The following is a 16,264-nucleotide window of genomic DNA, read 5'->3' as shown; positions in this document are numbered from 1 at the left end:
TCAAAGATTCGTCAGACGGTATAGGGCTACGCTTTGAATATTAAAGTTGGTAGGGAGCAGTGAGGTAAGTCAAATCGGGAAAGACACACTTTGCTCATATACATCTAAAAAAGTAGCTCCAAGTTAGACTCTAATGAAATAAGTGGGGGCTCGTTGTTCAAATCAGGCTTAAAACTTTCCAGATCAAAGTACAGTCTTCCGAAAGAGACTCAGGTTTGGTTGCAACCCTAAATATCCATGGGTTCCTTTTCACTTAACTCCTGTGATAAATTCGTATTGATGACTTACTTCCAACTCAAGATTATCTAAGTCAACCATCAGAATTACCTAAAATTAATCAAGAAATTTATCAAAATTATCCGGAGTCATCTCAGTAGGTGTTACAACTAAATCAGGATCTTCCAATTCAATTCAAAGTGTTCGACGTCCGATTAGCTCCTTTCGATGTCACATTACTATCATCCAGGCATACTTTGTCCAAAGGCTTATCCTCGAAGGAGACTAGGATCGGAGTAGTTAAGTGTCGATGTTTACAGGTTCTAACTTTCCTAGCTCGGGGTTTAAAGTCATTCTGAAGGTCTGACTCAATCACTTCTGTTCATCCTCAAAGAATTCTTCGTCATTAGTGACATCACTAGCATCCACGAAATGGATGCACTCAGTCTTAGGTTAGGGAGCTTTTCTTCTTAAATGTATTCCTTTAATTCCAATCATACCTGCAGGGTCAGGAATAGGGAGTCTAAGGTTGAATGGGTGGTAGAAGTGGGTCCACAAAGTAATTAGAGGGAGCATAGAGAGTTTGACTATCGAAAAGCAATAAAGAGGGTCGGCCTTTAAGTTTTAGGTGAGGACCTAACAGGGTGGGCAAGATGTCAACCCGATGGTTACTAAAGCAAGGTCCACAAGTAGCGGAAATGGTATTTTAATCCAAGTCTTTTCGTCCTCATGTTTTTCCAATCGGAGGTAGGGTATTCGCCACGTAGAACTCTTATGATCTTCCAACCTCATCTCAAAATTGGATGAGCATTACCGCTGGCAGGTGTGACCTAGCCAACTGCTAAACTGGCGAGAAATTAGGGATTCATGCGATCAATAATAGTCGCTCCTAAATTGTCGAACCCATTTCCTAAAGAGTACACACAATCAAGAACATCAAAGGGAGGCAAGACGATATGTAGTCTCAGAGTGAAGAGGTACGAGAGAGACCTCACGGCTCATGCTGGGTGATAGCGAGCGAGTCGGGGCAGTGTAGACCCAGAGTGGGGATAGTCAGCTAGGGCTTTTCCACTAAATTCTATAGTATAATTTTCCTACTAGGTTAAAGATGTCATTCGTAAACTCCTTTTTGGAGTCCCCTTATCGGGTCCATTGGAAGCGCTAAGTATGATTACCTTAAGAAGATTGGGTGTTGGGACAATTATCTAAGAGGAGGAAACATATTATTATTGCCATAGGGGCACAGGAAAATAGGGGCAGTCGAAAGCACAACAGGGTGTTTAGATAATCTAGCAGTTAGGATAAGGTTGAAAAGTTAAGGACAGCATCTAAACACTAAAAAATACTCTACATATCACTAGATACGTGCGACTAGATAAGGACAGCAAATGTCACATAACAAAAACTTGATACAAGATTATCTAGGTGTTTAGGAAGTATTCTAGGTTGGTCACACCTAAAAACACTGAAATGCTCCAGAAAAGGCACTCAACACAGCAGGAAATTCAGAAGCACTCTTGAACATTGACGATCGCTAGGTTGTTATAGGGATATCCACTAAGGGGTGAAGATACCCCTAACTAACGATTAAGTCACTAAAGGCATGCCACTAAAGCTGCTGGAATAGGTGGCGACAGGCAGTCTTATAATAAGATATAATTGTCCTATTCGCACGTTACGAGAATGAAATGGATTCAAAAGCAGTCACAAGACACATGAATATATAATGCAAGAAAGTAAAGATGTTCATGATTTTTCTGGACGGAGCATTAGGAAAACAGCAAACATAGCTATTAAATGATGTTTTTTGAGTTATCCCCTTATGGATGTGAGTCAGGACCAATCATCCTATTTTATTCCTGATTCCTACTTTTTGCCCGTTATAGCCTCACCCTACCTTGAGGAGGACCATCTCTGTCCTAGTTGGATTAATCTGGTCAATTACACTACCCCCACTAGGAGACTACCTACGACTTTAACTGAGACTTCCCATAGAAGTACCCTGGTAGCTAAGAACGTCTTCATTACTCCTCCTACACCAGTTCCCTTAGACCGAACACTTTTGACCTCTTTTGTGACTCGTCCACCTGTTCTAGCATCATGTTCGTGTGAGTTAGTATGTTTTGTGAGTGTTGTGGTCTGTTGTCTTCCTAATTTGTCTGTTGTTTTAAACTTTTGTAAGCTCATGAGTCTTGTCAATCTTCTTGCACACTCGATCTCTTGCATTTGCATCTGCATGTAACCTTCAGGAGTTACTCAATGAAATTAAAAGGAAGATTGAACAAAGTAACACCAATTTTAAAATTATTGCTGATAACAAAAGATGGTTCAAAGAATTCAAAGTTGGAGACTTTGTGATGGTATGAGAAGTTGCATGCTCGAGGCACCGGACCATTTAAGATAATCTCAAAGGTTAATAGTAATGCCTACGTACTGGACCTCTCTTGAGGCTTTAACATGAATCCTACATTTAATATAGAAGACCTATTAGCCTTTGAAGGACCCGAATCTTAACCCCAAAATCCACTCCTTAAATTAGCCTGGTGTGACCCCACCTGGTGAGATCCCCCAACCTAGCTCCACTCCCCAATTTACCTTACTCACCCATAGCGGAGAAGATCGAAGCAATACTAGATGATGAGGTCATTTCCACAAAGGAAAGTGGGCGCCGACGATACCGAGCTCATTGGAAAGGGACACCGGAGATAGAGGACACCTGGATTGACAGGGACGAGCTACAGAGCCTAGACCTAGATCTCCTAGAGTTGTACGAGGGCTCCATAGATATCTACTCGACGGGGTCGAGTTTTTCTCCCACCCGGGGAGAATGATGAGGACATCGTCAGCATTTTCGATGCCGGAGATCGATGGCCACGAGCATGAGTTATATTTTCATTATTTTATGTAGTAGTTTATTTTTATTGTATGTTTTTCCGTTTTTGCCCTTATGGGTATTTGGTCGCTATTGTAGCCCAAGGGACATTTTAGTCTTTTGCGTTCTTTGTCATTTTGAGGCCTATTTATATGGCCCTCTTCTTATGTAATAGTATTTTTTTGATGAAATGAAAATTCGCTCTTTGTTCTCTTTGTGAGTTCATGAAACCTCTAAAGATCTCTTTGTGAGTTCTTGAAGAGGAGACCGTCGGAGATCTCTTTATGAGTTCTACCGATGGATTGGTGTTCAAGGTTTGTCATTTGAATTTTTTTTGTTCTTCTCCCCAATCTTTTCTCCCCCACTTAGCCGAAATCCCCTTCTTTTTCTCAATTCCCCACCACCACCCAAGCTCCACCGCCGACCTCCCTTGGCCGGCCCAGCCACCGGCGGCCTTCCCTGCGACCAAGCAGCCGGCCTTCCTCCCTCCCGCTCCCACAGCCACTCCACGTCTGACCACCAACAACCTGTTTCAAAATTTGAACTTCAATGCAAAATCTTAATTCCTTTCCTATTCTACAGCCCCTTCTAATATGAAAGTTAGCCTATTTTATTTCTTCTCATTTAACGGAAGAATTCCAACATCTCTAGAGGCAAGCTAATGAGGAAATCTTCCTGTGATAGCAAACCTGATAATTAAATGTCAGATTTAATCATTCCCTGATTTTCTCAGGAGAGGCCACGTCATTAATCTGATGGCTCTCTCAACTCCTCATGGGGCCGGCCACCTCCTCCTCTTTTCTCTCTCCAATCTCCACTTAATTACTACTTAAATGCCTCTTTAATTCCCCTCCCTCTCTTTCTCTTATTTCAAATTTCAAATCTGAAATGGAAACTAAAGCTGCAGTTTTATTTGGAATCTGAAGTAAACTTCAGATTTGGAAATTAAAGCCTGCTGTCCTGCACCATTGGAGACCTAGAATTGCTGTCCAAACACTGCCAGCACCCGATAACAGCTGTCCAAGATTTGTATAGGCATTATATGCTGCCGTCCAGACCTCCTTAAGGACCAAACTGCTGTCCAGGCTTTCATAGTGGCGGATCAGACAATCCTAGCTGCTGCACAGTGAGACCACAACAGGAATATTGCTGTGATTGCTGTACAGCAGGCCTCCGACCACCATTCAGAATGTTTCTAGACTACATCGACCGTATCCAGTACGCCGTAGTTGACGTGATCGACGAGTAAAGGTCAAAGGGACATCGAATCATCATTGGACGACAATCATCCTCCACTACTCCGGCCACCTATTCAAGAACGACGATCCTAGGTTCCTTCTTCCTCGGAGCGACCTCGATTCTAATGTAGAGACTCTTCTTCCGCTAAAGCCTAAACTATTTGAGCGTATGGGCTCCAAAGGTGAAAGCACTCTTTATTAAATCATGGATTCTTGTTTACTGTCGTAGCATACAATTATTCTTGGTGTTTTCTTAAATTGTTTGGTTAATCGATGTCACTCTTCGTTGCCTAAACGAGTTAAAAACTAAGAGTTCTAAGGATCACTCTTTTATTATAAATGATAATTTTATTTTGGGTTATTAAGTTACAATTGATCTCTTTAATTTCTTAAAGTAACTCCTCCATCGCATTTTGTTTCACATCATTAAGCAAACCCAATCATCCATAAAAGCCCAAATGACAATAGGTGATCACAACTCACATTAGGTCATAACATAAATGAAAAGAACTCGTTTTCAAGCTTTTTATAAAATATATTTAAATTTAAACATCTGTTAGAATTGAATTTACTTTTAAATATTTGGCTTGGTCATCGTAACCTTTGTATACCCACAATCATCTTCTCAGGTGTTTTCATAGGTAGCGATAGGGTCATGACTGGTACTTCCTCTCAAGAGCAGATCCCTTAAAAGACTCACTGGAGACCAATGGAGGAACTCGCCTAAGGAGAACGAGAAGCATCACTCGCGCACATCTGCCAAGGAGCTCGTCCTACGCTAGGAGACCACAAAGTTCCTCACCCAACAAGAAAATTGCCACTAGGGGTGTAAACGAGTTGTGTCGAGTCGGGTATATGCCTAATCAAGCTAAGCTTGTTTGGTTCTTGCTGAGCTCTACCTCAACTAGTTAAAAAAATTATAGACTCGAGCTCATTTGAAAAGATCGAGCTTGACTCGATTGTTGAGCTTGATTTCTTGGTTTTAAATTAAATATTTATTTTATTTATTTATTTATTTATTTAATATAGGATCAATTCACAAAATTAAAATCTATTATGTAATGCTTATTTAAATTAATTTTTAGATATATTTTAAGTTAATTGAGTGACTCAATAGGCTTTTGAGCCGAGCAAGACTGAGCTCGAGCTCGTTTAACATACAAGCTCGAGTATAGGCTCGAGCTCGAACTCATGCTGGATAAGCTCGACTTGTCAGCTCGTTAACAAGTCGAGCTAAAGTCGGCACGGCTCACTTAAACCACTAATCACCACTCATCTCAATCAAATCCTCCTTAGGGACTTCACACTACATTCGACAATCACCACAAACTTAGGGACTCTTCATTCCCACAAACATCTCTACTCGCCTTTCATGACAAGGCGACCTCGAGCTCTATAGGCCGATCCTCGACTTGATAAGAAGATTCATGAGCCACAAATCTGTCATGACCCGGCCCAGTGAACTCGTATAGGAGAGGCGGGAACGGAGGTCAAACGGTAAACTAAACTATAAAATCTCTAAATCTATCTCCATAATATTTGAAAAAGCCACTAAAACATTAAAATTTAAAACACATAAACATAACCTCATTAAGATTCATAAAATTACCTTTTTTCAGGCGCTCCTCTCCTACGGTATACATTTTCACCCCTTTTACTCATTTTGATTTAAAATAATTACACCTGAAAAATATTAACTAACAGTAAGCCAAAGCTCCGTAAGTAAAACATGACTCTAAACTATAGTAATTCAAGGCAAAATGAGTAATATGCTAGATGCCACTTCAAAATATTATAAATTGCTTTCTTAAAAATATGTTATTAAACATATCATATATCATAAAACCATATTTTTTATATTCATATCAATATTTATAACTTTCTCATTTCATTTATATTACAACCGTCACAGGAGCCATCATCTAGTACCATAAAGGTAATCCTTTACCATTTTCTTTTTCATATCCTTTACCATTTTAACGTGCACGAGTACAACATCTCCAACTACTACCATAAGGGGGTGAGCTCCATCAATTCAGCATGCACATACATTCACTCAATATAACAATCATATCATAATTATTTCATCTCATTTCTATTGCATATGAACTTTATATGATAATGCCATAAAATATAACATATAAATTGCGCGATCAATCATTGGACAAGAGTAACAGAATCATAATTTAAATTGACCATAAAGATTTTATAAACATGCTTGATCTTTCAAATCATATAACTTGAGAGAAACAAAATTTATCACTGTAATAAAGAACCATGAGTACTTATCTCGATTTAAAGAATTTGATTACTCCGCTCAAACACTTTCCTTCAAGGTCCACGATTATCATCTATAAACATTAATTTCTCCTTCAAAATTTCTTCATAATAAATCTAAATTAAAGTTTTCCTTCTCTTTTTAAACTATCCTAAGTTCTCTCTCTCCTTCTCTCTCCCTCTCTCTAATTGATCACATAAAGCAAATATATATTAAAAAAATTCATATTTTAGTCTAATTACATATTTCATCCAAATTAACCATTTACCCTAACCTAAAATTATTTAAAATAATTTTTATTTTCGGATTTAAAATAAATTAAAATTACAAAAATTGCATTTTGTGGAAAAACCCTAATCTATAGCATTAGAAAACTCCCTATGATCCTTTGAAACAATACTTCTCAAGAAATTTCTTAAAAATCTATCAATATGAAAAAGCCCTAATTTTTCTAACTCCACATTTTGAAGAAAAAGTCTCATTCCATGCATAAAATTATCTCCTAATCATTCCCTATACATTTCCTAAAGAAAAGAGGAGTTTTTGTCAAACCCTAAATTCTTTATCTCAAAAATCCAAGGAAAATATAGAGATTTCTAGGTTTAAAAATATACCTTAGTGCTCCTTAGGCTTTCCCCTACAATTTCCTTCCAAGAACCTTGCCGGAACCCACCACAAAAGCCGATGTCCGTCCCTTGCCTGTGCGTCTCCCTTCCACCTCCCTTCATTTCCTTCGGTTCGGCCGAACGGATGAATGAGGGACCGAATGTATTCGGTCTCTTTAATTCCCTTTAGTTGGCTAAATGACTATTTAGCCCTCACTTAAACAATCCATGCTTGAATAAACACTAGGGGTAATCTAGTTATTATGAGAATTCTATTAATTTTAATTTTTAAATTAAGCAAAATTAGATATATGTTTTATATATCAAATCGCTCAGAATTTTGCATAGAATTTTATAAAATTATTTTCGTCAAATTCCAAGGATTTTGAAAAATTCATTTAAATCTCGTCGCGATGCATCGAAATGTGCCCTATGATCGTCGTTTTCGGGTTTTACAAAATTCATCTCCTCTCGAGATTCGCCAGCAGACTCGCCCTATACCTATTCGCCTCTCTTGAGCTTGCTCAACAATAAATAATTCACTAGACATTGACTTCGCCCTCTTGCAACTAATCAGGAGGTGACACGCATCTTATATTAGCATATAGCATGATACGAGGTATTTTATGTGTAGCTTGTCTTTTTACTTCTCTCTATATAGCATTTTCTATAGCCTTCAAAACCTTATAAATAAATGGTGATAAGAAACAATTTGGGACCTTTTAGACTTTTCTCGTTAGACTTTATATGGATCTTTTGGGCCTCTTGAATCATACTTATAGTATTTTCAGATTGCGATAGTGGAGATTCTACCATCTTACTCTCCTCCTCTCCACTCTACATTTTCACTAATAGATTCTCAACTCACCAAATAGATTTACTAGCAAAGTCGGGTATCATCCACCGAACAAATCTAGATTGAACAACCTAGTCTCTCTAAATAAGGCCCCATGATATATTATCTTGATTGATGACGAATGAAATCTAATTATTTGTGAGACAAATTAAGTGCTTATAAAATCAACAGTGTATTCGGGGTTTGTTCTCCTATCCCCCTCCACAAATATCTTAGATAAAAGAGAGGCTTTAATTCTGAAGGCACTTGTATCACGGAAGTAGGGTTGTTGCAGATGGATTGCATATGATATAAACCTCAAAGTTACAAATAACAACGTCTTTTGTCCTGCCAATTCAGCTGAACATCAACGAAAGCCATAATAAATTTTGACCAGAATCCCATATTTTAGTGTAATCCAAAGACTTAAGAGGTCAATTGGAGCTATTTTAATCTAATCTGAAGCAAGCACACAAGCCAAAACGCAAGTACGGAAGCAAGCAAGTATGCGTGAATGTATAAATTGAAATAGTTTCATTCATAAATCAAATTATATAACTATGACAATTCATTAGCAAAACCGTACTGCTTGATAATGCCAGAACTCATAAATCATTAGCAAATCCTATGATACAAATTTCTAAAAATATTAACGTGAGACTCTTAATGATCTCCAAAAAAAAAAAAGATGGAAAATTGTCAATGAGGAGTATAGACGATATTACTCTTATAACTTCAAAAGAGGAACGTGAGAAGTTAATCCCTAAAAAAAATGAAATACAAATATTAAAACTGCCATTCATCTACATCCAATGGGGATTTGTCCTGACCTACGCGAATGTCAAAGTTCTTTTTTACTTCCAAAAATTTTTACTCGTTTCCCATACATGAAAACTGCAGGTGTCATATCAGGAATTTGTCTTGTTTGACATAATGTCAGGAGTTGACCCATGATTTTCAAGTGTATCCATGCATCTTAGATTAAACCCTAAAATAATCAATTAGTTGCCCATAAGAATCAGAGAGCATACCTCAGTAATAAGAACTTTTGCTCTCAGAGCATCAGAATTTCGAGGCTCGCTTATAAAATCAGATGTTGTGTCTCCAGTGAAAGCAACTTCAGGAGATAAAATTGTATCTGTAATCTGACAAAAAGAAAGTTTTCGGTCAACATAAAGAACATGTATCAGGGACATTCAGAAAAATTGTGAAATTACAAGACAAAAAACATGAAAATAGTCAACTTTTATAGGGAATACTGGATACGGGCCTCAACACCAGAAAGCTTTAGTTTCTTGATTTGAGTGCCTTTCAGATGAGTATATTGCTTCTTAAGCTTTCTTCTCATTGAGTAAATAACATATCCCTGGATCAAATAAAGAAAATGTAGCTAAAGATCAAGAACTTATACGCTCAATACCTACAGAGCCAGGCCAAGAGCATTTGTTGAAGAAAGAACGCAGTTAAAAAATCAGATCTAACACCTGGCTTGGAATAACATGGCTGGTTCGGAATGGCCTAACAACAACATCATTCCTCATCTCATAGGTCTCCCCTAAAATAGAGGGAAAAAAAAGAGGTTATTCAAACAAACCATTGAAATAAAAAGTTAAAAGGAGAGACAATGTCATACCCACATCCAATGCAACTAAATTCAGCTTTAACTCATCGTGACTCATAGCCCTATGAATCTCAAATAGCTTTTCTACATTCTCCTTAAGACAAGGAGGTATGAAAACTGTTGGTGGCTTCAGACTGTACAGGCTTCGAGTTGCAACGTACATTGGCAGCCCCCCCTACAATTAGCTGTGCAATTATTAATACTTTATAGTTTCTACTTAGGCCAGTAGAGGAACTCCACAAATACTAAATGCAATAATTGCAAAAGCAAGTGGTCTTCCTTGATTCAGATCATTCAACATGATTAAAAAAGGCACGCCGCAGCTCCCACCATGATAATAAGGCCAAAACATCTACACATGTGATTTTAGAATCCATCGTTGATTTCCAGAGTTTAAAATATCAAAAACTGCATCGCCACCATATGGTTAAATCTGGAGGTTGTTGATTTTACCTTTGAACTTCTGCTCTACACTCTATCTGTTAGCAGGGTTTAACAATGGGGCTTAAATTGATGAGCGCAATACTCTACAAGATGGAAGTCCATCAGCTCTAAAATTTAAGCTAATGAGTAAAGGCGATTGCTAGCATATTAAGAACACAACTCTAAATTTTATTTTCAATGCAAGAATATTTTATTCTTATTTGTAACTTAGAAATCTCTCATTTACTTTAGAGTTCTCTGCATACAAATGCCACACAAGCTGCAAAGCCCCTAAACTCTTTTCTATCATACTCTCCTCTGTTATTTAATCTCAGGCACTTAACTTTTACTGCATACTCATTTTTAAGAAGAACCTCTACATTGTAAAAGTATAAAGATAACAATAGATCAAATTGAACACCCATCAACAAGCTAATGAGTAAGAGCTATTGCTATTATATTAAAAGCATAACTCTAAATTTCATTTTCAATGTGGGAATATTTTCACATATTTGTATCACGACAATCTCCCATTAACTTTAGAGTCGTCAAAATACAAATTTCAATACAACTTTCCCTAAACTCTTTGCCATCATACTCTCCCCCCCATTATTTAATCCTAGCCACATAACTTTTACAACAAGCTTTTCTTATACTTTCCAAGAACACAACCCACACAAAAATAGAATCCAAATAATTCAAATTTGAAGGATTCCCTTTTAAATGTAGAAATTTCATCCCAATTACACTTGACATATCCTAGTCTTGGAATGTCATGTATATAAATAATGTTTCAGCCTACTATTGCACTGACTATTCTAGTATTCAAAGTTGCATATAATGTCATATTTGTTATCACATGTCATTGAAATAACATCCTTAATTACCTTTCACGTGATAGTCCAAAGGTCAAAGAACAATTTGCTTCATCAAGCCATCTAATAGATATCAGATTCCTCTTCAAGCTTGAAATTTGTCTTACCTTGTGAAATTTCCATAGAAATCCCATTAGTGGTTTTGATTTGAAAACATCAATTCCCATAACGATATGGGGTCATTACCAGCAAAATAGATTTCCCATAATTTGCTATAAATAATTAGTTAAAATCTTTTTATATAAAAAATATAAAAAGATATGCTTGATTCTAGAATCTAAGAACTCATGGAAATATCAATAGTGAGGACTACAACATCCTGAATATCTTTCGTAAAACATTCACAATTTACTCTTTTTAGTTTTATTGTCTGTTTTTTTAGTTTTCCTTTATGGACATTTTTTTCATAAGCCCAATCATTCTCTGACTGTTGCGTTAATTCATTCTTTGAGAGCTGGATCTTGCTGAAGTATACCCTTTTTTTTTTTTTTTTTTGTAATTCCTTTACTTCCCAATAGCCAATGAAAAAAAAAATCCTTTGCCCCTAACTCTTATCTTTGAGTGTCTTCGTTTGGGTTTAAGTCATGAAAATTATTGAGCTTCAACTTCATAAGACCATTTTAATTAAAAGCTGCAATTGTAATTCTACTCTAGCTCTCAAAAAGGGATGACAATGAGTTCAACACACAAACTTCATCATCAAAGCTAATATAAATTGTCCTCAACTTACTTTTAATCCTAACGAATTTCTAGATATGCCCAATTGTAACTGCATTTTTTCCCATCCTAAGATTAAAAATTTTCTAATTAAAAGTATTTTACGTGATGCAAATGGTTTTTTTGTATACAACTGACAGCTTTTATTGCTCAAGCTTATCTTCCCACATAATATGATGGAGAAAACATTCTAGTAGATGATAATCGTGCAACTCTCAATACCTATGTCACGAACCAAGGCTCAATGCAGCTCGCCCAAGCCCTAGAGTGATAGGGAGAAAAAACATTGTCCATTCACAAAGGAAAACACTCTATACTTTGTTTCAATAAACACCTTGGGAATGATTCAGCCGAATAGATCAATAAGGTACCATTAAATACACTCTAGAGTGTAATAAGAAATCCAAACATAAGCAAACTCAACATAAGATTACTCGGTGTCTATTACAAAACACATATGCATACGCAATCCAAAATAAGTTAACCACCAAATAGTTACATAAGAATATCAATTACAAAACAAACCCCACTATGTGAAAAAAAATAATAATAATATGAAGCTTTCTAACTAGCTCCTCGAGCAAGCTGCTTGGCTAGGTCATCTTGTCATTCTCATCTCTACCTCATATTAACTCAACAAATAAAAACATATAAACAATAAGATGAGAAAATTCAGTCGACAATGGTCAACAAATCAAGCATAATACTAACATAAATAGCCCATAATCAATCACTGTTACTCTTATTATTAAATTAACAATGAGCCACTTCACACACATGGGAATATTTAACCCATGATCTCTCTTACAAAACGTGGAAGTGGAAATCAAACAATAAATTGGATTGGACTAGGAGAGGAGCTAATCAATAAAAAAAGTACAATAAATCTTGAGCTTGTTCTTATCCAAGAATGAAAGATTAATATATATATATATATACATATATAAATATAATCATAAAATCATCTGCTTTGAATTTTGTGTTTATTAAGATAACAAGAATTTGAGTTGGTATTTCCCTCGTAGAGTAACAATTAACTTCATTTTATTACTTCAACCACAATGTTACAATAATATATTTTGCTTCCAATATTTTCAAAATTAATTAATTTGGAAGAAAATCCTAGCCTTTATGTGAAACTTCAGCTTCATTAAGAAATTATTGTGACTTACAAGCGTCAGCAGAGCTACATTGGGGGCACTGTGGACCCGTGCCACCCCACTAGCCCAGCCCAATAATATTAGAGAGTATACAAATTTTTTTTATAAATAATCCAATTGCTATAGGTTATGTAGAAAATCAAAATTTGCATCGATTAGGAACTCATGCGCGATTTTGTAGTTTTCAACTTTGTTGTTCTATTTGATTCACCACCTTATCCCTCTCCCCCATTGTGAACACACCTCACCTCCCCGCACATACACACACACACAGCCCCCCGCTACCCCCCCACACACACACCACCTTATGTTCTCTTTCGGATTAGCCTTTTCCGATCTCCCCTTTTTTTTTTCAATTTGCAAAAGCACTATCCTCTCTCTCACCTTTGTTCAATGTTTCCATTTAGAACTTCTAACAATGTTTAAAACTAATGTTTGGTGCTTTTCATGTTGCTTAAGCAAAAAACTTAAGAAGAAGAGAAAAATAACTAAAGTAACTACTATTTATAAACCTTAAGTATTTTCGTTAATAAAAAGTTTTCTTTAAGAATTGCTGATAAATGTTTAAAACTAATGGTAAAGTGGCTACAAAATAAGAAGTACAAAATTGAATGATATTATTATGAATGGTAGTAGTTAATGATAAGTTTTACAAATGTGAATATTTGAAAGTTACACACCTAAAAAATTTGATCAAGCTTTCTACAGAATTTTTACTAGGCCTCTAAATGTACATACATGTTTATTACTAATTAAGTCAAAAGATATTTATTCAAAAAAAATATTCAATAAAATAAATGTAAAAACAAGGAGCCATTAACTCATAATATTATATTTTTGTCTAATGTTGAATCAAATTATTGAATGGGGTCAAAACTTGAGAATTAATTTACTTGATTTGAAATAATTGTTAACAGATGTGAAATTTTTTATTTACTTTAAAAATAAGTTTTGACACTTAAAAATACATGGGAAAAATTCTAAGTGACTCTCTTAAATATAAGTTTGTTATCAATATATATTTTATCTTTTTATATTAAATCTTTACTAAAAAAAAAATTAAAAGCACAGCTATCGATCATAAGCCGGAATATAAAAGATTGAGGATAATTTTGAAATTGTCAATTTGTGCCTCATTTAAAAATTAAAAAAAACAAAACAAAACAAAAAAAAAAAACAATCCAGCTCCGCATATGCCTACAAGTTCCTTGAAGCCAATAACTAAAGCAAGCACAAGGATGGATTCAAGAGAATAAAGGACAGGTAGAAAGGAAGGAAAATTATATGCAAGTAACGCGGCTACTCGCAACATGAAACTTCAGAATGAGCTTGCGGGAGAGGGTGATGTAGGAAGGAAGCAAGAAAGCTTACAATGTGATCGAGATGAGCATGGGTAATGAACAGGAAGTCTTGACTAACAGCCCTGGCTGGGCATCGGCCTATGTCGAAGGCTGCATTGAGGCTGGGCACCACCACACAAGTCTCATGACCTCCCACAGATATCCCTTCGAAGAAATATCCCTCCACATCGACGCCCTTCTTCTGCACTTCCGCCCTCGCTCGCCGGTACTCCTCCTCGTCCATCGCCCGCTCGATCACAGACATGAACCCTGACCTCTTCGGACCCACCGCTGAGCAACTGTGTACTCTTCCGGAGGAGTACGACACAAAATCAGAGGCGGGAGTTCGCGGCGCGCAGAAAGGAAATGAGAATGGAAGGTCGGAAGAGAGATTGGATGAGGAGAGGAGAGAAGGGGAAGGGGTGGAAGGGAAGGAGATACTCGATAGAATCTGCATATCTGAGCTGGGTAAGCCACAAGCACATTTGGAATCAAGGTTTAGGGTTTGGTGCAGAAACTGCAAGAAAGTCGGAAGGGCGCGCGGATTAGAGGATAACGACCGCGGGACGGCTAACGGGCTTAAGGCGTTGGCCCGACCCAACCCAATACAGTGCCTTTCAACTTAGTCAGGGCTTTTTTTCTAATCAAATGCTCCAATTAGCCTCCATTCTCTAGAGGGGGAGATATTCAAGAGAGCTCAAAAGGTCTAAAAATTTTCACTTGAGCTTTATTATTGAGCCATCATTTGAACATCATTGTTAGGCAACCGTCTGATCTCAATATTTATACTATCACCTGATTGTTGTTCTTAGATTACCACATAATCATCACTTGTTGAAACCCTTGAGCCTGACCTGTTGTTTTGATTATTCAAACATAATTGATTAGATCATACTCTATAATATATATTGTTTGTATTTGTTCTATTAACATTTTATGTGTAACATACATTGAGCCAAGTTAAAGAAGAGAATTAAAGAATTATAGCATAAAATCCAATCAAAACTTGTAATAAGAGTATGCATTTTCTTTTTTCTTTGAGTCTTTATGTATTTAGGTGTATGTTGACAATACAATCTAGCTCACTCTAATGAGTGTGGATGAAACTTAAATACTTTATTTCTTATTAAATCATATTGTATCAATTATTCTATTAAATTATGTGTTAAATATATTTAATAAAATTAAAATTCACCATACCTAATTGTATTATATGACCTTGATCATACAAGAAAATTAATTATTTTGATAAACAATTGCTCTGGAATTTGAGTTTACAATATTAGGCAATTTTGAATTTTACATAATCGTACTATACAAATACATTCGTATTGTATGATTATTAATGAAAGTTATCTAATTTGGACTGTTGATAAAGGAATAAAATCTAAATCAAATTATGATTGACATTCATACTATATAATCCTAATCATCCAGTACGATCTAACAGTTTATTTAGTGGACGAAAAATAGTTTTTCCAAGACAAACCTTGATATGATTTAATTGATCGTATTGTAAGATTCATATTGTAGTTCAATCCAATAAAATTTTAAAACATGAATTGAACTAATTGAACAATACGATCCACACTTCGTACTATATGATCAATCTATTGAAATTTAAAATTAGAGTTTAGTTTAAATATAATTCTTTTCGTAATAGTTGTGCGAGAGGCAAGTGAGAAGTTATAGATGTTCTTTTACTGAGGAGAGAGAGAGAGGTGTTTCTCCTTGCTTGAGAGAGTTTATCCAATCTGCTTGCAAGAGAAGGTGAGGTTGAGAGGTTATTCCTTGAGGAAGTCAAGGTTTATGTGAGGGAGTTCATACGATTGTCCTTGTCATCTTGCACATTGGTCCTTGTTGTGGTTTGGGAGCTCTATGGAATAAGTCTCTGGGTGAAAGACTTGTGATTAGCCGAGAAGGCTAGGAGAGCAGCATCTCTACCATTGTGAGCAACAGAATGAGAGAGCGATATCTCCATCATTGCAAGGAGTAGATGGAGGGAACGACATCTCCGCTGTTGCGAGGAGCATAAGGAGGGATCTGCATCTCCAGCATTGCTAGGAGCAAAAGAAGCTGGGAAC

General features: G+C 36.3%; 1 protein-coding gene across 1 annotated transcript in view; it reads right to left on the bottom strand.

The window, feature by feature from the left end:
- LOC110106103 (tRNase Z TRZ1) overlaps positions 1-14,764 on the bottom strand; it is a 21,355-nt gene extending 6,591 nt beyond the window's left edge. The window contains exons 1-5 of the mRNA XM_020835864.2: positions 14,212-14,764; positions 9,678-9,840; positions 9,529-9,599; positions 9,315-9,410; positions 9,076-9,189 (exon numbers count right to left, since the gene is read on the bottom strand). Coding sequence (XP_020691523.1) covers positions 9,076-9,189; positions 9,315-9,410; positions 9,529-9,599; positions 9,678-9,840; positions 14,212-14,637 — 870 coding nt within the window. The 5' untranslated portion in view covers positions 14,638-14,764. The remainder of the gene's footprint in view (positions 1-9,075; positions 9,190-9,314; positions 9,411-9,528; positions 9,600-9,677; positions 9,841-14,211) is intronic.
- Between the last annotated feature and the right edge of the window lie 1,500 nt (positions 14,765-16,264).

The sequence above is a fragment of the Dendrobium catenatum genome, unplaced genomic scaffold, assembly GCF_001605985.2.
Source record: "Dendrobium catenatum unplaced genomic scaffold, ASM160598v2 fragScaff_scaffold_1263, whole genome shotgun sequence".
Taxonomy (NCBI): Eukaryota; Viridiplantae; Streptophyta; class Magnoliopsida; order Asparagales; family Orchidaceae; genus Dendrobium; species Dendrobium catenatum.
Note: the sequence above shows the minus strand (reverse complement) of the source record. Positions and strands in the feature narration are given on the sequence as shown.